This window comes from Salvelinus fontinalis, chromosome 6 (genome assembly GCF_029448725.1).
Source record: "Salvelinus fontinalis isolate EN_2023a chromosome 6, ASM2944872v1, whole genome shotgun sequence".
NCBI lineage: Eukaryota > Metazoa > Chordata > Actinopteri > Salmoniformes > Salmonidae > Salvelinus > Salvelinus fontinalis.
In genome coordinates, this window is record NC_074670.1 from 83,591,922 (window position 1) to 83,616,554 (window position 24,633).

General features: G+C 46.6%; 1 protein-coding gene across 2 annotated transcripts in view; it reads right to left on the reverse strand.

The window, feature by feature from the left end:
• LOC129858538 (catenin alpha-1-like) overlaps nucleotides 1-24,633 on the reverse strand; it is a 295,543-nt gene that overhangs the window by 255,240 nt on the left and 15,670 nt on the right. For both annotated transcript variants that reach the window (XM_055927845.1, XM_055927844.1), the window contains exon 4: nucleotides 2,027-2,193. In XM_055927845.1, coding sequence (XP_055783820.1) covers nucleotides 2,027-2,193 — 167 coding nt within the window. The remainder of the gene's footprint in view (nucleotides 1-2,026; nucleotides 2,194-24,633) is intronic.

Consider the following 24,633-nt stretch of genomic DNA (forward strand, 5'->3'; position numbering starts at 1 on the left):
GTGTGTCTACATTGGGAGGTATATGACTAGCTACCCATCAACTATCTGTGTGTGTCTACATTGGGGGGTATATGACTAGCTACCCATCAACTATCTGTGTGTGTCTACATTGGGAGGTATATGACTAGCTACCCATCAACTATCTGCGTGTGTCTACATTGGGGGGTATATGACTAGCTACCCATCAACTATCTGCGTGTGTCTACATTGGGGGGTATATGACTAGCTACCCATCAACTATCTGTGTGCGTCTACATTGGGAGGTATTTGACTAGCTACCCATCAACTATCTGTGTGTGTCTACGTTGGGAGGTATGTGACTAGCTACCCATCAACTATCTGCGTGTGTCTACATTGGGAGGTATATGACTAGCTACCCATCAACTATCTGCGTGCGTCTACATTGGGAGGTATATGACTAGCTACCCATCAACTATCTGCGTGTGTCTACATTGGGGGGTATATGACTAGCTACCCATCAACTATCTGCGTGTGTCTACATTGGGGGGTATATGACTAGCTACCCATCAACTATCTGCGTGTGTCTACATTGGGAGGTATATGACTAGCTACCCATCAACTATCTGCGTGTGTCTACATTGGGAGGTATATGACTAGCTACCCATTAACTATCTGCATGTGTCTACATTGGGGGGTATATGACTAGCTACCCATCAACTATCTGCGTGTGTCTACATTGGGAGGTATATGACAAGCTACCCATCAACTATCTGCGTGTGTCTACATTGGGAGGTATATGACTAGCTACCCATCAACTATCTGTGTGCGTCTACATTGGGAGGTATATGACTAGCTACCCATCAACTATCTGTGTGTGTCTACATTGGGAGGTATATGACTAGCTACCCATTAACTATCTGCGTGTGTCTACATTGGGGGGTATATGACTAGCTACCCATCAACTATCTGCGTGTGTCTACATTGGGAGGTATATGACTAGCTACCCATTAACTATCTGCGTGTGTCTACATTGGGAGGTATATGACTAGCTACCCATCAACTATCTGCGTGTGTCTACATTGGGAGGTATGTGACAAGCTACCCATCAACTATCTGCGTGTGTCTACATTGGGGGGTATATGACTAGCTACCCATCAACTATCTCCGTGTGTCTACATTGGGGGGTATGTGACTAGCTACCCATCAACTATCTGCGTGTGTCTACATTGGGAGGTATGTGACTAGCTACCCATCAACTATCTGCGTGTGTCTACATTGGGAGGTATATGACTAGCTACCCATCAACTATCTGTGTGTGTCTACATTGGGGGGTATATGACTAGCTACCCATCAACTATCTGTGTGTGTCTACATTGGGAGGTATATGACTAGCTACCCATCAACTATCTGTGTGTCTACATTGGGGGGTATATGACTAGCTACCCATCAACTATCTGCGTGTGTCTACATTGGGAGGTATATGACTAGCTACCCATCAACTATCTGCGTGTGTCTACATTGGGAGGTATATGACTAGCTACCCATCAACTATCTGCGTGTGTCTACATTGGGGGGTATATGACTAGCTACCCATCAACTATCTGTGTGTGTCTACATTGGGAGGTATATGACTAGCTACCCATCAACTATCTGCGTGTGTCTACATTGGGAGGTACATGTGTGTGTGTGTGCATCTCTCTCCGTGTGTGTGTGCATCTCTCTCCGTGTGTGTGTGTGTGTGTGTGTGTGTGTGTGTGTGTGTGTGTGCATCTCTCTCCGTGTGTGTGTGTGTGTGTGTGTGTGTGTGTGTGTGCGCGCATCTCTCTCCGCGTGTGTGTGTGTGTTAGCATCTCTCTCCGCGTGTGTGTGTGTGAGCATCTCTCTCCGCGCGTGTGTGTGTGTGAGCATCTCTCTCCGCGCGTGTGTGTGTGTGAGCATCTCTCTCCGCGCGTGTGTGTGTGTGTGTGTGTGTGTGTGTGTGTGTGTGTGTGTGTGTGCATCTCTCTCCGTGTGTGTGTGTGTGTGTGTGTGTGTGTGTGTCCATCTCTCTCCGCGTGCGTCTCACCAGTTTGAGCTGCAGCAGCAGCTTGTAGACGTCAGACATGTCCGCCAGCACCAGCAGGTGAGTGACAGCAGAGAGGAGGGCCCTGGCAGCACGGACCATGTTACCCCTCTTTACCGAGGAACATGGGTCCTCCGCAAACTCTGCTGACGCCTGCTTCATGGATTCACCTGAAGGACAAAGACAGGATATTACAGTTAAGACATGTTAAAGGGTTGGTCCTAAATAACACCCTACACAAGTTACCATTGGCCGAGCCAGAACAGCTCAGGATACAGCCATGTTACAGTGAAGGAGGGAAACCCGCCACACACAGAGACAGAGAGAGACAGAGAGAGACAGAGAGAAAGAAAGAGAGGGGAACCCGCCAGAGAGAAAGAAAGAGAGGGGAACCCGCCAGAGAGAAAGAAAGAGAGGGGAACCCGCCAGAGAGAAAGAAAGAGAGGGGAACCCGCCAGAGAGAAAGAAAGAGAGGGGAACCCGCCAGAGAGAAAGAAAGAGAGGGGAACCCGCCAGAGAGAAAGAAAGAGAGGGGAACCCGCCAGAGAGAAAGAAAGAGAGGGGAACCCGCCAGAGAGAAAGAAAGAGAGGGGAACCCGCCAGAGAGAAAGAAAGAGAGGGGAACCCGCCAGAGAGAAAGAAAGAGAGGGGAACCCGCCAGAGAGAAAGAAAGAGAGGGGAACCCGCCAGAGAGAAAGAAAGAGAGGGGAACCCGCCAGAGAGAAAGAAAGAGAGGGGAACCCGCCAGAGAGAAAGAAAGAGAGGGGAACCCGCCAGAGAGAAAGAAAGAGAGGGGAACCCGCCAGAGAGAGAGAGGGGAACCCGCCAGAGAGAAAGAGGGGAACCCGCCAGAGAGAGAGAGGGGAACCCGCCAGAGAGAGAGAGGGGAACCCGCCAGAGAGAGAGAGGGGAACCCGCCAGAGAGAGAGAGGGGAACCCGCCAGAGAGAGAGAAAGAGAGGGGAACCCGCCAGAGAGAGAGAGGGGAACCCGCCAGAGAGAGAGAGGGGAACCCGCCAGAGAGAGAGAGGGGAACCCGCCAGAGAGAGAGAGGGGAACCCGCCAGAGAGAGAGAGAGAGGGGAACCCGCCAGAGAGAAAGAGAGAGAGGGGAACCCGCCAGAGAGAAAGAAAGAGAGGGGAACCCGCCAGAGAGAAAGAAAGAGAGGGGAACCCGCCAGAGAGAAAGAAAGAGAGGGGAACCCGCCAGAGAGAAAGAAAGAGAGGGGAACCCGCCAGAGAGAAAGAAAGAGAGGGGAACCCGCCAGAGAGAAAGAAAGAGAGGGGAACCCGCCAGAGAGAAAGAAAGAGAGGGGAACCCGCCAGAGAGAAAGAAAGAGAGGGGAACCCGCCAGAGAGAAAGAAAGAGAGGGGAACCCGCCAGAGAGAAAGAAAGAGAGGGGAACCCGCCAGAGAGAAAGAAAGAGAGGGGAACCCGCCAGAGAGAGAGAGGGGAACCCGCCAGAGAGAAAGAGGGGAACCCGCCAGAGAGAGAGAGGGGAACCCGCCAGAGAGAGAGAGGGGAACCCGCCAGAGAGAGAGAGGGGAACCCGCCAGAGAGAGAGAGGGGAACCCGCCAGAGAGAGAGAGGGGAACCCGCCAGAGAGAAAGAAAGAGAGGGGAACCCGCCAGAGAGAGAGAGGGGAACCCGCCAGAGAGAGAGAGGGGAACCCGCCAGAGAGAGAGAGGGGAACCCGCCAGAGAGAGAGAGGGGAACCCGCCAGAGAGAGAGAGGGGAACCCGCCAGAGAGAGAGAGAGAGGGGAACCCGCCAGAGAGAGAGAGAGAGGGGAACCCGCCAGAGAGAGAGAGAGAGGGGAACCCGCCAGAGAGAGAGAGAGAGGGGAACCCGCCAGAGAGAGAGAGAGAGGGGAACCCGCCAGAGAGAGAGAGAGGGGAACCCGCCAGAGAGAGAGAGAGAGGGGAACCCGCCAGAGAGAGAGAGAGAGGGGAACCCGCCAGAGAGAGAGAGAGAGAGAGAGGGGAACCCGCCAGAGAGAGAGGGGAACCCGCCAGAGAGAGGGGAACCCGCCAGAGAGAGAGAGAGAGAGAGGGGAACCCGCCAGAGAGAGAGAGAGAGAGAGGGGAACCCGCCAGAGAGAGAGAGAGAGAGAGGGGAACCCGCCAGAGAGAGAGAGAGAGAGAGGGGAACCCGCCAGAGAGAGAGAGAGAGAGAGGGGAACCCGCCAGAGAGAGAGAGAGAGAGGGGAACCCGCCAGAGAGAGAGAGAGAGAGGGGAACCCGCCAGAGAGAGAGAGAGAGAGGGGAACCCGCCAGAGAGAGAGAGAGAGAGGGGAACCCGCCAGAGAGAGAGAGAGAGAGGGGAACCCGCCAGAGAGAGAGAGAGAGAGGGGAACCCGCCAGAGAGAGAGAGAGAGAGGGGAACCCGCCAGAGAGAGAGAGAGAGGGGAACCCGCCAGAGAGAGAGAGAGAGGGGAACCCGCCAGAGAGAGAGAGAGAGGGGAACCCGCCAGAGAGAGAGAGAGAGGGGAACCCGCCAGAGAGAGAGAGAGAGGGGAACCCGCCAGAGAGAAAGAAAGAGAGGGGAACCCGCCAGAGAGAAAGAAAGAGAGGGGAACCCGCCAGAGAGAGAGAGAGAGAGGGGAACCCGCCAGAGAGAGAGAGAGAGGGGAACCCGCCAGAGAGAGAGAGAGAGGGGAACCCGCCAGAGAGAGAGAGAGGGGAACCCGCCAGAGAGAGAGAGAGAGGGGAACCCGCCAGAGAGAGAGAGAGGGGAACCCGCCAGAGAGAGAGAGAGGGGAACCCGCCAGAGAGAGAGAGGGGAACCCGCCAGAGAGAGAGAGGGGAACCCGCCAGAGAGAAAGAAAGAGAGGGGAACCCGCCAGAGAGAGAGAGGGGAACCCGCCAGAGAGAGAGAGGGGAACCCGCCAGAGAGAGAGAGGGGAACCCGCCAGAGAGAGAGAGGGGAACCCGCCAGAGAGAGAGAGGGGAACCCGCCAGAGAGAGAGAGAGAGGGGAACCCGCCAGAGAGAGAGAGAGAGGGGAACCCGCCAGAGAGAGAGAGAGAGGGGAACCCGCCAGAGAGAGAGAGAGAGGGGAACCCGCCAGAGAGAGAGAGAGAGGGGAACCCGCCAGAGAGAGAGAGAGAGGGGAACCCGCCAGAGAGAGAGAGAGGGGAACCCGCCAGAGAGAGAGAGAGAGGGGAACCCGCCAGAGAGAGAGAGAGAGGGGAACCCGCCAGAGAGAGAGAGAGAGAGAGAGGGGAACCCGCCAGAGAGAGAGGGGAACCCGCCAGAGAGAGGGGAACCCGCCAGAGAGAGAGAGAGAGAGAGGGGAACCCGCCAGAGAGAGAGAGAGAGAGAGGGGAACCCGCCAGAGAGAGAGAGAGAGAGAGGGGAACCCGCCAGAGAGAGAGAGAGAGAGAGGGGAACCCGCCAGAGAGAGAGAGAGAGAGAGGGGAACCCGCCAGAGAGAGAGAGAGAGAGGGGAACCCGCCAGAGAGAGAGAGAGAGAGGGGAACCCGCCAGAGAGAGAGAGAGAGAGGGGAACCCGCCAGAGAGAGAGAGAGAGAGGGGAACCCGCCAGAGAGAGAGAGAGAGAGGGGAACCCGCCAGAGAGAGAGAGAGAGAGGGGAACCCGCCAGAGAGAGAGAGAGAGAGGGGAACCCGCCAGAGAGAGAGAGAGAGGGGAACCCGCCAGAGAGAGAGAGAGAGGGGAACCCGCCAGAGAGAGAGAGAGAGGGGAACCCGCCAGAGAGAGAGAGAGAGGGGAACCCGCCAGAGAGAGAGAGAGAGGGGAACCCGCCAGAGAGAAAGAAAGAGAGGGGAACCCGCCAGAGAGAGAGAGAGAGAGGGGAACCCGCCAGAGAGAGAGAGAGAGGGGAACCCGCCAGAGAGAGAGAGAGAGGGGAACCCGCCAGAGAGAGAGAGAGGGGAACCCGCCAGAGAGAGAGAGAGAGGGGAACCCGCCAGAGAGAGAGAGAGGGGAACCCGCCAGAGAGAGAGAGAGGGGAACCCGCCAGAGAGAGAGAGAGGGGAACCCGCCAGAGAGAAAGAGAGGGGAACCCGCCAGAGAGAAAGAGAGGGGAACCCGCCAGAGAGAAAGAGAGGGGAACCCGCCAGAGAGAAAGAAAGAGGGGAACCCGCCAGAGAGAAAGAAAGAGAGGGGAACCCGCCAGAGAGAAAGAAAGAGAGGGGAACCCGCCAGAGAGAAAGAAAGAGAGGGGAACCCGCCAGAGAGAAAGAAAGGGGTACCCGCCAGAGAGAGGAAAAGGGACTGCTGACATTTCAGTGTTAATTTGATGCATTCATTAACATATAAACTGCAGAGTGTCGCAGGGCAAGGTGAAGAGTGATGAAGATATTCCACTGAGCACCAACCCACTGAGCCAGTTTTAGTCACACCAGGGTTTGACATTTGATTCACGCCGACTACAAATACTGAATATGCATGTTAAAGAAGCAATCTGTGATCCAAACAACAAAATAGCCACCCCGCTTCTTGCTTTGGTTAACATCTCAGGGATAGGGTCTGAGGGAAACTGAACCGATCTCAGGCTGACCATCCATGACATCAAAACGGTGTGAGAGAATCCGTGTACCGTTTTAAATCAGACCATTGGCATCAGATGTGTGCCTGCCTAGTTCATGACGTTGTTTCAAAGGCAGCCAGTCACTAATACTTCTCACTAGGGTTGTAGGTAGATCTATCTCAGTGTCTGTATAATCATCCATGGATAAAATGATGGCTGGCTGGCAGCATGTCCCCCATATCTACCTTCACACAGGCCCGAGCAGTAGGCCCTCTAGCACTGAGACAGAAAATTGGCCTTGATGGGTCTCAACGCATCCTTTTGATAGGGGCACCCTAGAATAACATTTTGGGGAGGCTGTGTGTCCGACCCAACGAATAAAGAGGTGGAACAGGCATCTGGCGCCTGGGACAGCCTAACCTCATCTAAAAATCATGAAAACTGTTCACCGATTGGCTAGTCTGTTGGTTCATTAGCGTTTGCTAAGTATAACTACTAATATTGTATTGCTAGCGTCAGCTGGTATTTGGCCTACACCCGCCATCCACACGTTGGTCTAATTCTCTCAACAAAAGTTATAAATGTAAAAAATATATATATATATTATTATTTTTTATTATTATTATTATTATTATTTATATTTTTTTCAAATGGCCCATGACATAGGCATAGTGCAACTAATTTGTCAGGCCTCAAACTCTTCTTCTGTCCCTTTTAGCCAAGATATACATTAAGACTGTTTAAAAATCATGACATTCCACTCCCCTAGCCCAGTGAGTATGTCCCAAATGGCACCCTATATAGTACATTACTATAGGCCCCTGGCCAAAGGTAGTACACAATATAGGGCGTAGGGAGTCATTTGGGAAGCATCCACAATAGCCCAATGCTGAGCCTGATCCCAGCCAAGGCATCAGAGCAAAGCCTATGTAGAGGCTGTTTGGGATCCAGGCTAAGAGTTAATTGCATTAGAAACTTATTTGAGAGGAGAAGAGATGAGAAAGGTAGTCTGACCCAGGCTAAGTCCAAACTCTCACACAGTGACCGTGACCTAATGCATACAGCCAGAGGCCTCAGACAGACACACACAGCGAGCGACCTAACACAGATTCTGCCAGCTACCCAACACAGAGTACCAGTCAAAAAAGTTTGGACACTTAACGATTCCAGGGTTATTCTGGCAAAGGGTGGGGCTACTTTGAAGAATTTCAAATATATTTTGATTTGTTTAACACTTTTTGGGGTTACTACATGATTCCGTGTGTGTTATTTCATAGTTAGACTACCGTTCAAAAGTTTGGGGTCACTTATAAAGTACATTTTTGATCCATTAAAATAACATCAAATTGATCAGTAATACAGTGTAGACATTGTTAATGTTGTAATTGACTATTGTAGCTGCAAACGCCAGATTTTAATGGAATATCTACATAGGCGTACAGAGGCCTATTATCAGCAACCATCACTCCTGTGTTCCAATGGCACGTTGTGTTAGCTAATCCAAGTTGATCATTTTAAACGGCTAATTGATTATTAGAAAACCCTTTTGCAATAATGTTAGCACAGCTGAAAACTGTTGTCCTGGTTAAAAAAGCAATAAAATTGGCCTTCTTTAGTCTAGTTGAGTATCTGGAGCATCAGCATTTGTGGGTTTGATTACAGGCTCAAAATGGCCAGAAACAAAGCACTTTCTTCTGAAACTCATCAGTCTATTCTTGTTCTGAGAAATGAAGGCTATTCCATGTGAGAAATTGTCAAGAAACTGAAGATCTCGTACAGCGCTGTGTATTACTCCCTTCACAGAACAGTGCTAACTGGCTCTAACCAGAATAGATAGAGAATTGGGAAGCCCCGGTGCACAACTGAGCAAGAGGACAAGTACATTAGAGTGTCTAGTTAAAGAAACAGACGCCTCACAAGTCCTCAACTGGCAGCTTCATTAAATAGTACCCGCAAAACACCAGTCTCAACGTCAACAGTGAAGAGGCGACTCCGGGATGCTGGCCTTCTAGGCAGAGTTCCTCTATCCAGTGTCTGTGTTCCTTTACCCATCTTAATCTTTTCTTTTAAATTGGTCAATCTGAGATGTGGCTTTTTCACACAACCAGTTAAGAGGTCAAAACCCATGAAATGCTGTCTGATTCATCCAGCGCCACTAACAAACAGTCAACTGGGAACACAAATGGGGTTCCAAGCATCACACTACTACAGTTGCGGCCAAAAGTTTGGAGAAAGACAAATATTTATGTCCACAAAGTTTGCTGCTTCAGTGTCTTTAGATATTGTTGCCAGATGTTACTATGGAATACTGAAGTATAATTACAAGCATTTCATAAGTGTCAAATGCTTTTGACAATTACATGAAGTTGATGCAAAGAGTCAATATTTGCAGTGTTGACCCTTCTTTTTCAAGACCTCTGCAATCCGCCCTGGCATGCTGTCAATTAACTTCTGGGCCACATCTTGACTGATGGCAGCCCATTCTTGCATAATCAATGCTTGGAGTTTGTCAGAATTTGTGGGTTTTTGTTTGTCCACCCGCCTCCTGAGTATTAACTTGTTTGGGATAGGGGGCAGCATTTTCACTTTTGGATGAATAGCGTGCCCAGAGTGAACTGCCTCCTACTCAGTCCCAGAGGCTAACATATGCATATTATTATTAATATTGGATAGAAAACACTCTGAAGTTTCTAAAACTTTGAATGATGTATTACAGTACTCGTATGGCAGACAAAAACCTGAGAAATCCAAACAGGAAGTGGGAAATCTGAGGTTTGTAGTTTTTACTCACCACTATCAAATATGGGTTAATTTTCACTTCCTGAGGCTTCCACTAGATGTCAACCATCTTTAGAACGTTGTTTCAGGCTTCTACCGTGAAGGGGGGCCGGATGGGAGCGGTTAGACTAAGGGGTCTGCCTACAGCCTCGTTCTCAGTCACGCGCTTTCACTTGAGGTAGCTCTCGTTCCAACAGCTTTTCTAAACATCCTAAAGATCGATTCTATACTTAGTTTGACAGGTTTCTTCGACCTGTAATAACTTTTTGAACGTTTCGTCCGAATTTACCAGATCGCGCTTTTGGATTTGTTTACCAAACGCCCTAACAAAAGAAGCTATTGGACATAAATGGACATCATCGAACAAAACAAGCATTTATTGTGGAACTGTGATTCCTGGGAGTGCATTCTGATGAAGATCATCAAAAGGTAAGGGAATATTTATAATTCCATTTATGAATTATGTTGACTACCCAACATGGCGGATATTCCTCTGGCCATTCTCAGATTTTGCTTATTCCGTAAAGTTTTATTGAAATCTGACACAGCGGTTGCATTACACTTCTCCTTAATCCACCCGCTATCTAAAGTTCCATGCATAACACCTGAATTTATCAACATTTATAATTCGTATTTCTGTGAATTCATGTGGCTCTCTGCAAAGTCATAGCATGTTTTTGAACATAACACAACAATGTAAACAGATTTTTGGATATAAATATGCACATTATCGAACACAACATACATATTGTGTAACATGAAGTCCTATGAGTGTCATCTTATGAAGATCAAAGGGTAGTGATTAATTTTTTCTCTATTTGTGCTTTTTGTGATTCCTCTCTTTGGAGGGAAAAATGGCTGGGTTTTTCTGTGACTTGGTGGTGACCTAACATAATCGTTTGTGGAGCTTTCGCTGTAAAGCATTTTTGAAATCAGACACTGTGGCTGGATTAACGAGAATGTTATCTTTAAAATGGTGCCTAATACTTGTATGTTTGAGAAATGTGATTTCTGTTGATTTGTATTTGGCGCCCTGCTATTTCATTGGCTGTTGGCGAGGGGTTCCCCTAGCGGATGGCTGTGTTCTTAGGCAAAAGTGTGAGTGAGCCCACTCCCTTGGCTAAGAAGCAACCCCACACATGAATGGTCTCAGGATGCTTTACTGTTGGCATGAAACAGGACTGATGGTAGCGCTCACCTTGTCTTCTCCGGACAAGCTTTTTTACGGATGCCCAAAACAATCGGAAAGGGGATTCATCAGAGAAAATGACTTTACCCCAGTCCTCAGCAGTCCAATCCCTGTACCTTTTACAGAATATCAGTCTGTCCCTGATGTTTTTCCTGGAGAGAAGTGGCTTCTTTGCTGCCCTTCTTGACACAAGGCCATCCTCCAAAAGTCTATGCCTCACTGTGCGTGCAGATGCACACACACCTGCCTGCTGCCATTCCTGAGCAAGCTCTGTACTGGTGGTGCCCCGATCCCGCAGCTGAATCAACTTTAGGAGACGTCCTGGCGCGTGCTGGACTTTTTTGGGTGCCCTGAAGCCTTCTTCACGACAATTGAACCGCTCTCCTTGAAGTTCTTGATGATCCGATAAATGGTTGATTTAGGTGCAATTTTACTGGCAGCAATATCCTTGCCTGTGAAGCCCTTTTTGTGCAAAGCAACGATGACGGCGGCACGTGTTTCGTTGCAGGTAACCACGGTTGACAGAGGAAGAACATTGATTCCAAGCACCACACTCCAGTCTGTTATTCGAACTCAATCAGCGTGATCTCCAGCCTTGTCCTCATCAACACTCACACCTGTGTTAACCAGAGAATCACAGACATGATGTCAGCTGGTCCTTTTGTGGCAGGGCTGAAAGGCTGTGGAAATGTTTTGGGGGATTCAGTTAATTTGCATGGCAAAGAAGGACTTTGCAATTAATTGCAATTCATCTGATCACTATTCATAACATTATGGAGTATATGCAAATTGACATCATACAAACTGAGGCAGCAGACTGAAAATGTATATTTGTGTCACTCTCAAAACCTCTGGCCACGACTGTACATAGACCAAACCTCACCATTACATTAACCTCACCATTACATAGACCAGACCTCACCATTACATAGACCAGACCATTATTGGTTTCTCAAATGATTGCCTCGCCTGGTTCACCAACTACTTCTCTGATAGAGTTCAGTGTGTCAGATCGGAGGGCCTGTTGTCCGGGCCTCTGGCAGTCTCTATGGGGGTGCCGCAGGGTTCAATTCTTGGACCAACTCTCTTCTCTGTATACATCAATGATGTCGTTCTTGCTGCTGGTGAGTCTCTGATCCACCTCTACGCAGACGATACCATTCTGTACTCTTCTGGCCCTTCTTTGGACACTGTGTTAACAACCCTACAGATGAGCTTCAATGCCATACAACTCTCCTTCCGTGGCCTCCATTTGCTCTTAAATACAAGTAAAACTAAATGCATGCTCTCGTTTTTGGTCACAGGTCCAGGAATGGCTGAAGAATTGCAACATTTGCCTAAAACTAACGCTACAGATAGCAATACTGGGGGATTTGAAAAGCCATAGTCAATCAATCAATAATATAATAATTATTTTGGCAAAGATGTTTATTTTTAATTTACAATCTGTAGAAGCTATGAGAATAGGAAGGTTCAGGTCTTTTGTGAAGCATCACAGCACAGTTGAGAAATGTATGGCAAATAGAAATAGAAATCCGAAATGGATGATGTTGGAAGATAGATGGGAGGGGTTGGGTGGAGCTGAAGGGTGGGACTAATAACAAGATAAACAATATAGGGCATACGGGATCTGTGAAATGTGTATAGGTGCGGAGCTTTTGTGAAATAGCACAGTTACAAGTGGAAATAAAATTGGATGGACAACAGAAATAGAGGAAGGACTAAGAACAAATAAGAGAGAACTGTTGTAAAGTGGACTGTGTCTGTAAGATAGGTATAAGATGTAGAAATTGAAGGTAAAAGCAGAAGTGTTTATAAGTTTACTCCAATTGGGGGATTGGTGGTAGGGTCGCGGGGAATAATAATAAAGGCATATTCTTTAAAAAAGTATGTATGTCTATATAGGTATGTGTATGTATATATGTGTATATGTATGCATACGTGTATGGATACATATATTTACCCAAAAAAATATGGGGGAATGGAAATGATGCAGACAATTACATTGGAAGCAACATTCTTTCCGCAATACTAAGCTGATCCTCCCCTAAAAAAAAAAAAAAAAAATGCATGCTCTTCAACCGATCGCTGCCTGTACCTGCCCGCCTGTCCAACATCACTACTCTGGACGGCTCTGACTTAGAATATGTGGACAACTACAAATACCTAGGTGTCTGGTTAGACTAAACTCTCCTTCCAGACTCACATCAAACATCTCCAATCCAAAGTTAAGTCCTTCACTCATGCTGCCAAACATGAGTTCTGCCTACCGATCCTCGACTTCGGCGATGTCATTTACAAAATAGCCTCCAAAACCCTACTCAATAAACTGGATGCAGTCTATCACAGTGCCAACCGTTTTGTCACCAAAGCCCCATATACTACCCACCACTGCGACCTGTACGCGCTCGTTGGTTGGCCCTCGCTTCATACTCGTCGCCAAACCCACTGGCTCCAGGTCGTCTACAAGACCCTGCTAGGTAAAGTCCCCCCTTATCTCAGCTCGCTAGTCACAATAGCAGCACGCGCTCCAGCAGGTATATCGCTCTGGTCACCCCCAAAACCAATTCTTTCTTTGGCCTCCTCTCCTTCCAGTTCTCTGCTGACTATTACTGGAACGAACTACAAACATCTCTGAAACTGGAAACGCTTATCTCACCTCACTAGCTTTAAGCACCAGCTGTCAGAGCAGCTCACAGATTACTGCACCTGTACATAGCCCATCTATAATTTAGCCCAAACAACTGCCTCTCCCCCTACTGTATTTATTTATTTTGCTCCTTTGCACCCCATTATTTCTACTTTGCACATTCTTCCACTGCAAATCTACCATTCCAGTGTTTTACCTGCTATATTGCATTTACTTCGCCACCATGGCCTTTTTTTTGCCTTTACCTCCCTTATCTCACCTCACTTGCTCACATTGTATATAGACTTGTTTTTCTACTGTATTAATGGCTGTATGTTTGTTTTACTCCATGTGTAACTGTTGTGTCGAACTGCTTTGCTTTATCTTGGCCAGGTCACAATTGTAAAGGAGAATGTGTTCTCAACTTGCCAACCTGGTTAAATAAATGTGAAATAAATAAAATTACATAGACCAGACCTCACCATTACACAGACCAGAAGACTCCGTTTTCTGAACAATGTGCCAGGCACATGTACTTTGTGTTACAGTTGAATTAGCCTACAAGCCAGAAAACACTGCATTATACACCATCAATCACACTGCTCCTCAGTGAAGAGACAAAATTACACCGTAAAGTTAAACGGTCAAGATAAACCAACAGGGGAGAAGACCAGTTTGTGAACTCATTGTAGTGTAATAACTAAAGGCGTTACACGTCACCCGGTGTAATAACTAAAGTAGGGCGTTACGCGTCACCCGGTATAATAAATAAAGTAGGGCGTTACACGTCACCCGGTATAATAACTAAAGTAGGGCGTTACACGTCACCCGGTATAATAACTAAAGTAGAGGTGTTACACGTCACCCGGTATAATAACTAAAGTAGAGGTGTTACACGTCACCCGGTATAATAACTAAAGTAGAGGTGTTACACGTCACCCGGTATAATAACTAAAGTAGGGCGTTACACGTCACCCGGTATAATAAATAAAGTAGGGCGTTACACGTCACCCGGTATAATAACTAAAGTAGGGCGTTACACGTCACCCGGTATAATAAATAAAGTAGGGCGTTACACGTCACCCGGTATAATAACTAAAGTAGGGCGTTACACGTCGCCCGGTATAATAACTAAAGTGGGGCGTTACACGTCACCCGGTATAATAACTAAAGTAGAGGTGTTACACGTCACCCGGTATAATAACTAAAGTAGGGCGTTACACGTCACCCGGTATAATAACTAAAGTAGAGCGTTACACGTCACCCGGTATAATAACTAAAGTAGAGGTGTTTGTCTTGGCTTTGTGCTGCTGGGTCATGACACATTCCCTCTGGCATTAGTTAACTAAGTGGTGCTTTGTCTTGTTATATAATACAGACCGTGGCCTGTGTCATAACATTAGATCATGTTAAATTTATATCAATTCAACATGTATAACATGTTTACTAGACACCAGGTATGTTCTTGCTGACATGTCTGTCGGGCAAAACTTTTTGTGGAAGGTACTATGCAACCCTGAACCCCCCCACGCATTCAGTTTACGTTGAGTTTCCTTACAGGGAAACTAAAGCCAGCTGTGTAGCCGGTTTCTGTTTATGAGTCTTTTTAAAGTTCAGGAAACCATGCTTTGTTTGCAGCATTTCATTAAAAATAAAAAAAAAAAATAAAAAATCGGGCATAGCTGTTCTTCATATGGCCGAAAATGTTCTCATCTATAATATCATCTATTTGGCTATGGCAGGGGCGCAACTTTCACCAAAATTGCATTTCTGAATAAATGGGTTGGATGGATGACTTATAAAAGTCCAGAAATCTAAATTGCAAAGTCATTCATATGCTAATAACCCAAATATTTCAGCTTTAAAAAGATGTTGCACTGCTCCCCTCAGCATTCATTCTGAGGTCAGAACAAGCAATGCAGTTCAGGGGGGGAAAAGTAAACAAATAAAGAGCAGCAGTAAAATAGTGAGGCTATATACAGGGTGTTACGGTACAGAGACAATGTGGAGGCTATATACAGGGTGTTATGGTACAGAGTCAATGTGGAGGCTATATACAGGGGGTACCGGTACAGAGTCAATGTGGAGGCTTTATACATGGTATTACGGTACAGAGTCAACGTGGAGGCTATATACAGGGTGTCACGGTACAGAGTCAATGTGGAGGCTATATACAGGGGGTACCGGTACAGAGTCAATGTGGAGGCTTTATACATGGTATTACGGTACAGAGTCAACGTGGAGGCTATATACAGGGGGTACCGGTACAGAGTCAATGTGGAGGCTTTATACATGGTATTACGGTACAGAGTCAATGTGGAGGCTATATACAGGGGGTACCGGTACAGAGTCAATGTGCGTGTCCAACATCCACCCGAGAAAAATGAGCACCTAGCCTACTATATACAGGGTGTTACGGTAATGAGCACCTAGCCTACTATATACAGGGTGTTACGGTAATGAGCACCTAGCCTACTATATACAGGGTGTTACGGTAATGAGCACCTAGCCTACTATATACAGGGTGTTACGGTAATGAGCACCTAGCCTACTATATACAGGGTGTTACGGTAATGAGCACCTAGCCTACTATATACAGGGTGTTACGGTAATGAGCACCTAGCCTACTATATACAGGGTGTTACGGTAATGAGCACCTAGCCTACTATATACAGGGTGTTACGGTAATGAGCACCTAGCCTACTATATACAGGGTGTTACGGTAATGATCACCTAGCCTACTATATACAGGGTGTTACGGTAATGATCACCTAGCCTACTATATACAGGGTGTTACGGTAATGAGCACCTAGCCTACTATATACAGGGTGTTACGGTAATGAGCACCTAGCCTACTATATACAGGGTGTTACGGTAATGAGCACCTAGCCTACTATATACAGGGTGTTACGGTAATGAGCACCTAGCCTACTATATACAGGGTGTTACGGTAATGAGCACCTAGCCTACTATATACAGGGTGTTACGGTAATGATCACCTAGCCTACTATATACAGGGTGTTACGGTAATGATCACCTAGCCTACTATATACAAGGGTGTTACGGTAATGATCACCTAGCCTACTATATACAGGGTGTTACGGTAATGAGCACCTAGCCTACTATATACAGGGTGTTACGGTAATGATCACCTAGCCTACTATATACAGGGTGTTACGGTAATGATCACCTAGCCTACTATATACAGGGTGTTACGGTAATGAGCACCTAGCCTACTATATACAGGGTGTTACGGTAATGAGCACCTAGCCTACTATATACAGGGTGTTACGGTAATGAGCACCTAGTCTACTTGGACACTTCTTTGTGGGACCATCTCAATTTCAACGCGTTCGAAGAGTCCAAAATCATTATGAGACCAGAACACGAAGCACATTCTTGGACGATTTGTTCGTAAACTTGTTTTTACGTCGTTGCATTGTCATGTACGCTACGTTTGTATTTTGAGGTCATTTGAAATTAACATTTTAGGCCTACTTATTTTTGCGTTTCGCTAAGCTTTTTTTTGTTGATAATGTTTTAGTGAATTTTGTGTTAATGGATGATGTAAAAACTTGTTAAAATTAAAAACACATTGTTGAAACTAGATTTAGTATAGGCTGTTTTAAACCTTCAGCCTCTATATAACCACATGATGAATTTATTTAGTCCTAGCTATAATATAGTATAGTCTGTTTTTAACTTAGAGCAGGCACTTGTTTTGCCTTCAACCTCTATATAACCACATGAACAAATATATATACAATATTCTGCACATATGAACGGATTTATATAGGCCATAACTGAACCAAGTTCTGTAGACCACACACACCAGAATGCAATACTTGATTTAATGAAAAGCAGTAGACACATTTAATATCAGACTCATGAACACAATAGTAAACATACTGTTTTACTTTCTTTAATAACAAACAAAAACACGCAATAGACTAGAAGCTCGCTTCACAGCTTCCTCAGGAAACGGCACATATTGTAGCCTCACAGAAGAGAGAGAAGCGGAGGAAAGAGCTGGCATTTGTTAGCGGTAAAATATTAGGCGTCGTGGCAATGCTTCAACGTTTTAAAAAAGTTTTATGGGATGTCGGGACTCCTTGGAAAACAGTGGCAGATGTTAATGAATTAACTATTTCCTGGCAAAAGAAATGAAATAACTGACGTCTGACCAGTGCTAGGAAAAGACCTAGTCTCAGGTCCACACATACAGTCCATACTTTGAATGAACCAGCCCTACTCTCCTCAGGTCCCATCAGAACCAGCCCATAAAACTAACTCTTATAAATTCATAATTTGTCTGCGAGAGCAGACACACCAAAAATAAAACGTTACTGGAGGGGGAAAATGAATTATATAGGATTCTGTCAAATGTTAACTACAATAACGGCTGCTAAAAATGCTTGTGTCAAACCCTGTCTTCGGTGAAATGTTCCAACAATGACATTCAGAGCAACGTTACCCGTCTTCGTTGCCCTCGTCTAACAGTACACTGCTTGCTGCCTAGAAAAGGTTTCACTCAAACGGTTTTGAAAGAAATGTGACCCAGCAGCCATGAATGCTGCTCCAGAAGTCTGTGCTCCTCCCAAAACAGCACTCTATAGTCAATTTAGTGACCAGAGTCCAGGTCAAAAGTAGTGCACTATATACTGAATGTGGTGCCATTTGGTACAGACACGGTGGCCACATACAAGAGCAGCCCCCAGTTGGACTGTCCCCGAATATAACAATTCCCGGCCAAAACGAGAGTTGTCCAATCTTTCATTTTTAAACTTGTATTTTCCCCCACACACCGTTTCATTTAAATATATTATAAGCATCTTCGTTTCTCAAAATCATTGTCATGTGGCTAATTAAAATACTATCCAAATAAAAATTATACAAAAAATAAAAAGTTAATTCAATGGCCAATTATATAAAAAGACTGAAGGCAACAATTTAAAAAATGGAAAAAAATAAACAGCAGCCTGCAGGGAGAAAATATCCTGATAAAAATAAATATTCTATAAACCACATTGGCTATACATGACCTGCCTGCAACAACCTTGAAACATCTAGTGTTGACTTGGGTTCAACCGAAGCTCCTGCTAGCAAACGTACAACTTTATATTAAATACTCCGGGCCCTAATGAGCTTGTGACACACTGCTGTAAGATATTTGAGCAATGGATAAGTAGTAATCAGGTAGGCATATTTTATGACATTTGTCCCCTTTCAAGCAGAGTGATTCATTGAAAAAGAGAGCTGTAAAGATTTTTCAAATCCATTGAGGAACTTTAGTCATTCTCCGTGGATGTAATAGACGTCCTATGCATGTTGTTTGGAGGTTTAGTAAACAATACTTTGAGAAGCTTCACGTCTCATTAGCGGTAGTGCGTTAGGTCAATCAGAAATACGATCAGATCCCTAAATGGGCACATTAATATGCCTATATTTGCACGCAGACCAGGTAGCCGACAGGCCTACTTAGTTTGTTGCCCTTTTTTCGCCCCAATTTCGTGGTATCCAATTGGTAGTTAGTCTTGTCCGAACGGGAGTTGCAGCGATGGGACTCGGGAGAGACGAAGGTCGAGACCCATGCATCCTCCATGCTCACTTAACCCGGAAGCCAACCACGCCAATGTGTCGGAGGAAACACCGTACCCCTGGCAACCATGTCAGCGTGCACTGCGCCCGGCCCGCCACAGGAGTGGTTAGTGCGCGATGGGACAATGACACGCCCTGCCGGCCAAACCCTCCCCGAACGACGCTGGGGCAAATGTGTCTCCCGGTCGCGGCCGGATGCGACAGAGCCTGGACTCGAACCAGGATCTCTAGTGGCACGGCGCCACAGCGCTCAGGTCCACTGCACCACTCGGGAGGCCCGATAGGCCTACTTCTATGCGTAATCAGGTGCACATCCTTACTCAACATTGACAGGAGCACTCCAAATAAAATTACCAAATGTACAAAAAAAAAAGAAATATAATAATAATTATTTAAAATGTTACGAAATAACCCAAAACTGGTTTCTCTCAAGTGTAGCACAGGGCCAGCGCTTTGTCCACTACGACAAAGAGAACGGTAAAAGAGTGAAATAATATCCGTTAACAGAAATGACCGTAACCAAACCAACATGGATGATGGGAATAAACAATAAATGTACTACTGGTGATATGTAATGGAGAATTGATAGACTAACAATTCAAACAATACACACAATGAAGTTACGAAACAATGAACGTGCACAAATTGGTGTGCGCATTCTAGAGAGACGTGCATCTTACCCACACACCCCTTCTTCTTGGACTGTTCCGTTCCCATGGCATCAAGAACAGATTAGTATCAGCTTCCGCAATGGGCACGAATAAGACCGGTGTCGTGTGCCATAACTAACAAATATATATATATATATATATATATAAAATGTAATTTCTCTCTGAAGATCAACAATATAACAACCAGTTGACTAATTGGAGTAAGCCATTGTCTCTCCATCTTTACTCCTGTAGTTCCTTCCTATTGGAGGCTGTTTTGAGGAGATGTATCCTTTATTATACTCTAGTCCCTCTGTCTCCACCACACCGCAATGGTCTAACCCACCAGACAAGGCCAGCTCACTAAATAAAATAACTACAATGTGTCTCACACAACAAGCCACAGGCAGCAGCGAGAGGAGAGACGAACTGAGTCCAGAGGGGTGAAAGAGAGGTCGGTCTGAGGCTGCATCACAGTTATACAGGCGTCACTACAGACCCTGGTTTGACTCCAGGTTGTATCACAGCGGTCTGAGGCACTGCATCACAGTTCTACAGGCGTCACTACAGACCCTGGTTTGACTCCAGGTTGTATCACAGCGGTCTGAGGCACTGCATCACAGTTCTACAGGCGTCACTACAGACCCTGGTTTGACTCCAGGTTGTATCACAGCGGTCTGAGGCACTGCATCACAGTTCTACAGGCGTCACTACAGACCCTGGTTTGACTCCAGGTTGTATCACAGCGGTCTGAGGCACTGCATCACAGTTCTACAGGCGTCACTACAGACCCTGGTTTGACTCCAGGTTGTATCACAGCGGTCTGAGGCACTGCATCAGTTCTACAGGCGTCACTACAGACCCTGGTTTGACTCCAGGTTGTATCACAGCGGTCTGAGGCACTGCATCACAGTTCTACAGGCGTCACTACAGACCCTGGTTTGACTCCAGGTTGTATCACAGCGGTCTAAGGCACTGCATCACAGTGCTAGAGGCGTCACTACAGATCCAGGTTTGATCCCAGGCTGTGTCACAGCCGGCCGCGACACCCACGAGGCAGCGCAAATTTTGCCAAGCATCGTCCGGGTTCGGTTTGGCCGGCCGGGATGACCTTGTCCCATCACGCTCTAGCGACTCCTTGTGGTCAGCCCGGCGCAGTGCACGCTGACACCGTCGCCAGGTGCACGGTGTTTCCTCCGACACATTGGTGCGGCTGGCTTCCGGGTTAAGTGGGCGTTGTGTCAAGAAGCAGCGCGGCTCGGTTGGGTCGTGTTTCGGAGGACTCACGGCTCTCGACCTTTGTCTCTCCCGAGTCCGTACGGGAGTTGCAGCGATGGGACAAGACAAAACCCCAATTGGATAGCACGAAATTGGGGAGAAAAGGAGTTAAAAATAAATAGAGAAATGCAAAAAACATTTGAAAACACAAGCCCTAAAACATGCATAGCATAGCCCACCCCGCCTCCTTTCCCCCCATCCTACCTCCAACCCAAAATTATATCTGCCTCCTTCTCCCCATTTAAAACAGCTGGTATGCCACAGTTGGGTATAAAATGCCTTCTATATGCATGGCATGCATGGTGAAGAGAGAGGCGAAAGAGAGGGGTAGGGAGGGGAGGACTAAGGCCCAGTCAATGGCAGCATTATCAGTCTGTCCACGCTCACCAGAACAGCGTGACATAGTCCTAACTGACAGGCCAGCTCCACCACCAGCAGAGCTGCTGTATTCCTGTCCAATGACTGTGTGCATTTCAAATGGCACCCTATTCCAGAGCCCAGGGCCTGGTCAAAAGTAGCCTACTATAAAAAAAGTGAATAGGGTGGCATTTGGGACACAGATAGAATAGCAGAGGCAGGCTGAGGCTGACATTCCCAGGCACTGACAAGACTGCTGGCACGACTTCGTCTACCGAGCAGACACCTCCTAGAGCACAACGGTTCGCCCATCACCCCCTGAACTATACCAGTAACACACAGAGAGAGTGTCGGAGTTTGTTTGTCACAGACATTAGCTGTAGAACTCACACAGTGAGAGCGATATCCCTGACTAAGTGTACCAGTAACCTCGGGCTGTACCCAGCTAAAAAAAATACAAAATCTTGGTCAAAAAGGAGTAGTCTGGTTTTTTCAACCAATGGATTGGTCAAAATGTTTTAAAAAATGTATTTGTCCCATATATAGACACACCCTGTGATTTTAATGAAACAACTATAATGCACTGAGCTTGTCTGGTGCTTTAAGCACACTATTTGATGAAATACCAGAGAGAACTGAAGAGGGCGCTAGAACGTTTGTTCTTTCAATACCATTCATCTCCACCCCATCTGTCTGCAACGAACTTTAACCATCTTATCAACCATCTACTGGGTCCGGCCTGAAGCTCATGCTGGTAAACTGGTTAATATAAACTATTCTGGGACCTCTTTCCTGTGCAAGTGAGCGCCACGCAAAGGATAAGTAAACCAGATATGTTATGTTCCAGCAACAGAGAGCGAGAGACTAGCTATAGTTCCAGCAGCAGAGAGAGACTAGGCTATAGTTTTTATTTCACCTTTATTTAACCAGGTAGGCTAGTTGAGAACAAGTTCTCATTTAAAACTGCGACCTGGCCAAGATAAAGCAAAGTGACAAACAAAACAGAGTTACACATGGGATAAACAAACGTACAGCCAATAACACCCTAGGAAAATCTATATAGTGTGTGCAAATGTAGTAAGATTAGTGAGTTTACTCAATAAATAGGCCATGGTGGTGAAATAATTACAATTTAGCAATTAAACACTGGAGTGATAGATGTGCAGAAGATGAATGTGCAAGTAGATACTGGGGTGCAAAGGAGCAAAAAATATATGCGGATGAGGTAGTTGGGTGGGCTATTTACAGATGGGCTGTGTAGCTAGTTCCAGCAGGAGAAAAAGACTAGCTATAGCAGGCGGTAGTAAGTAGTGGGAGGAGTCAGGATTGGCAGAGAGCAAATAAGGCGTGACATTTGCAACTGGCGTCGCGACAGGCGCGACATTTGAAACTGTCGTCGCGACATTTGAAACTGTCGTCGCGACATTTGAAACTGTCGTCGCGACATTTGAAACTGTCGTCGCGACATTTGAAACTGTCGTCGCGACATTTGAAACTGTCGTCGCGACATTTGAAACTGTCGTCGCGACATTTGAAACTGTCGTCGCGACATTTGAAACTGTCGTCGCGACATTTGAAACTGTCGTCGCGACATTTGAAACTGTCGTCGCGACATTTGAAACTGTCGTCGCGACATTTGAAACTGTCGTCGCGACATTTGAAACTGTCGTCGCGACATTTGAAACTGTCGTCGCGACATTTGAAACTGTCGTCGCGACATTTGAAACTGTCGTCGCGACATTTGAAACTGTCGTCGCGACATTTGAAACTGTCGTCGCGACATTTGAAACTGTCGTCGCGACATTTGAAACTGTCGTCGCGACAGGCGTGACATTTGAAACTGTCGTCGCGACAGGCGTGACATTTGAAACTGTCGTCGCGACAGGCGTGACATTTGAAACTGTCGTCGCGACAGGCGTGACATTTGAAACTGTCGTCGCGACAGGCGTGACATGACATTTGAAACTGTCGTCGCGACAGGCGTGACATGACATTTGAAACTGTCGTCGCGACAGGCGTGACATGACATTTGAAACTGTCGTCGCGACAGGCGTGACATGACATTTGAAACTGTCGTCGCGACAGGCGTGACATGACATTTGAAACTGTCGTCGCGACAGGCGTGACATGACATTTGAAACTGTCGTCGCGACAGGCATGACATTACATTTGAAACAGAATTTGCTTCGGTAAGATCCCACGAGGCACGTGGAGAACACAGCCATTTAAATAAATAAGAGATCAATGACATCTTTACAATCCTTTCCTCCCTCCCTCGCATGCAGGAGTTCTGCTATGCTCTCCCTTGTCATTTCATTGGCAACAGTCAGTCTGGGCGAACCAGAAAATTGAAGAATCCCGGATAGAGGAACAAAGCTGAAAAGAGACGCTACAAGCTGTGCACTAGCAGCCGTGACAATCCCCCGTTTAGCCCTGCAGTAAGCCCACGACATACCTAGGATTAGCAACCAAACCCCGCCCAGCACACTAATGATTCATCCGGGAATGCTGTGCCATGCAAATCCACTGTGGCCCCACAAAGATGTGCAAATGTATGGAGCTGCTATCCTGCATATATATATACACAGTGCATTCAGAAACTATTCAGACCCCTTGACATTTCCCACATTTTTACGTTACAGCCTTGTCCTAAAATGTATTTAAAATTATTTCTCAAATCTGCACAACAATGCCATTCTGATCTAAAGTGAAAACCCGTTTTTAGAAATGTATATTACAAATAAAAACCAGAAATATCTTATTTACATAAGTATTCAGACCCTTTGCTATGAGACAGGAAATTGAGCTCAGGTGCATCCTGTTTCCATTAATCATCCTCGAGATGTTTCGACAACTTGGAGTCCAACTGTGTTAAATTCAATTGATTGGACATGATTTGGAAAAGGCACATACCTGTCTATATAAGGTCCCACAGTTGACAGTGCAGGTCAGAGCAAAAACCAAGCCGTGAGGTCAATGGAATTGTCTGTAGAACTCCGAGACAGAATTGTGTCGAGGCACAGATCTGGGGAAGGGTACCTAAACATTTCTGCAGCATTTAAAGTTCAAAGAACACAGTGGCCTCCATCATTCTTAAATGGAAGAAGTTTGGAACCACCAAGACTCTTCAATGAGCAGGCTACCTGGCCAAACTGAGCAATCTGGGGAGAAGGGCCTTGGTTAGGGAGGTGACCAGGAACCCGGTGGTCACTGACCAGTTCTCTGTGGAGATGGGAGAACCTTCCAGTAAGAATGATCTCTAAAGCACTCCACCAAATCAGGTCTTTATGGTAGTGGCCAGACAGAAGCCGCTCCTCAGTTGGAGTTTGTCAAAAGGCACCTAAAGACTCTCAGAACATTAGAAACAAGTTTATCTGGTCTGATGAAACCAAGATTGAAATCTTTGGCCTGAATGCCAAGTGTCACGTCTGGAGGAAACCTGGCACCATCCCTACTGTGAAGCATGGGGGTGGCAGCATCATGCTGTGGGGATGTTTTTCAGTGGCTGGGACTGGGAGACTAGTCGAGATCAAGAAAAAGCTGCACGGAGCAAAGTACAGAGAGATCCTTGATGAAAACCTGCTCCAGAGCACTCAACGCTGGGGCGAAGGTTCACCTTCCAACAGGACAACGACACTAAGC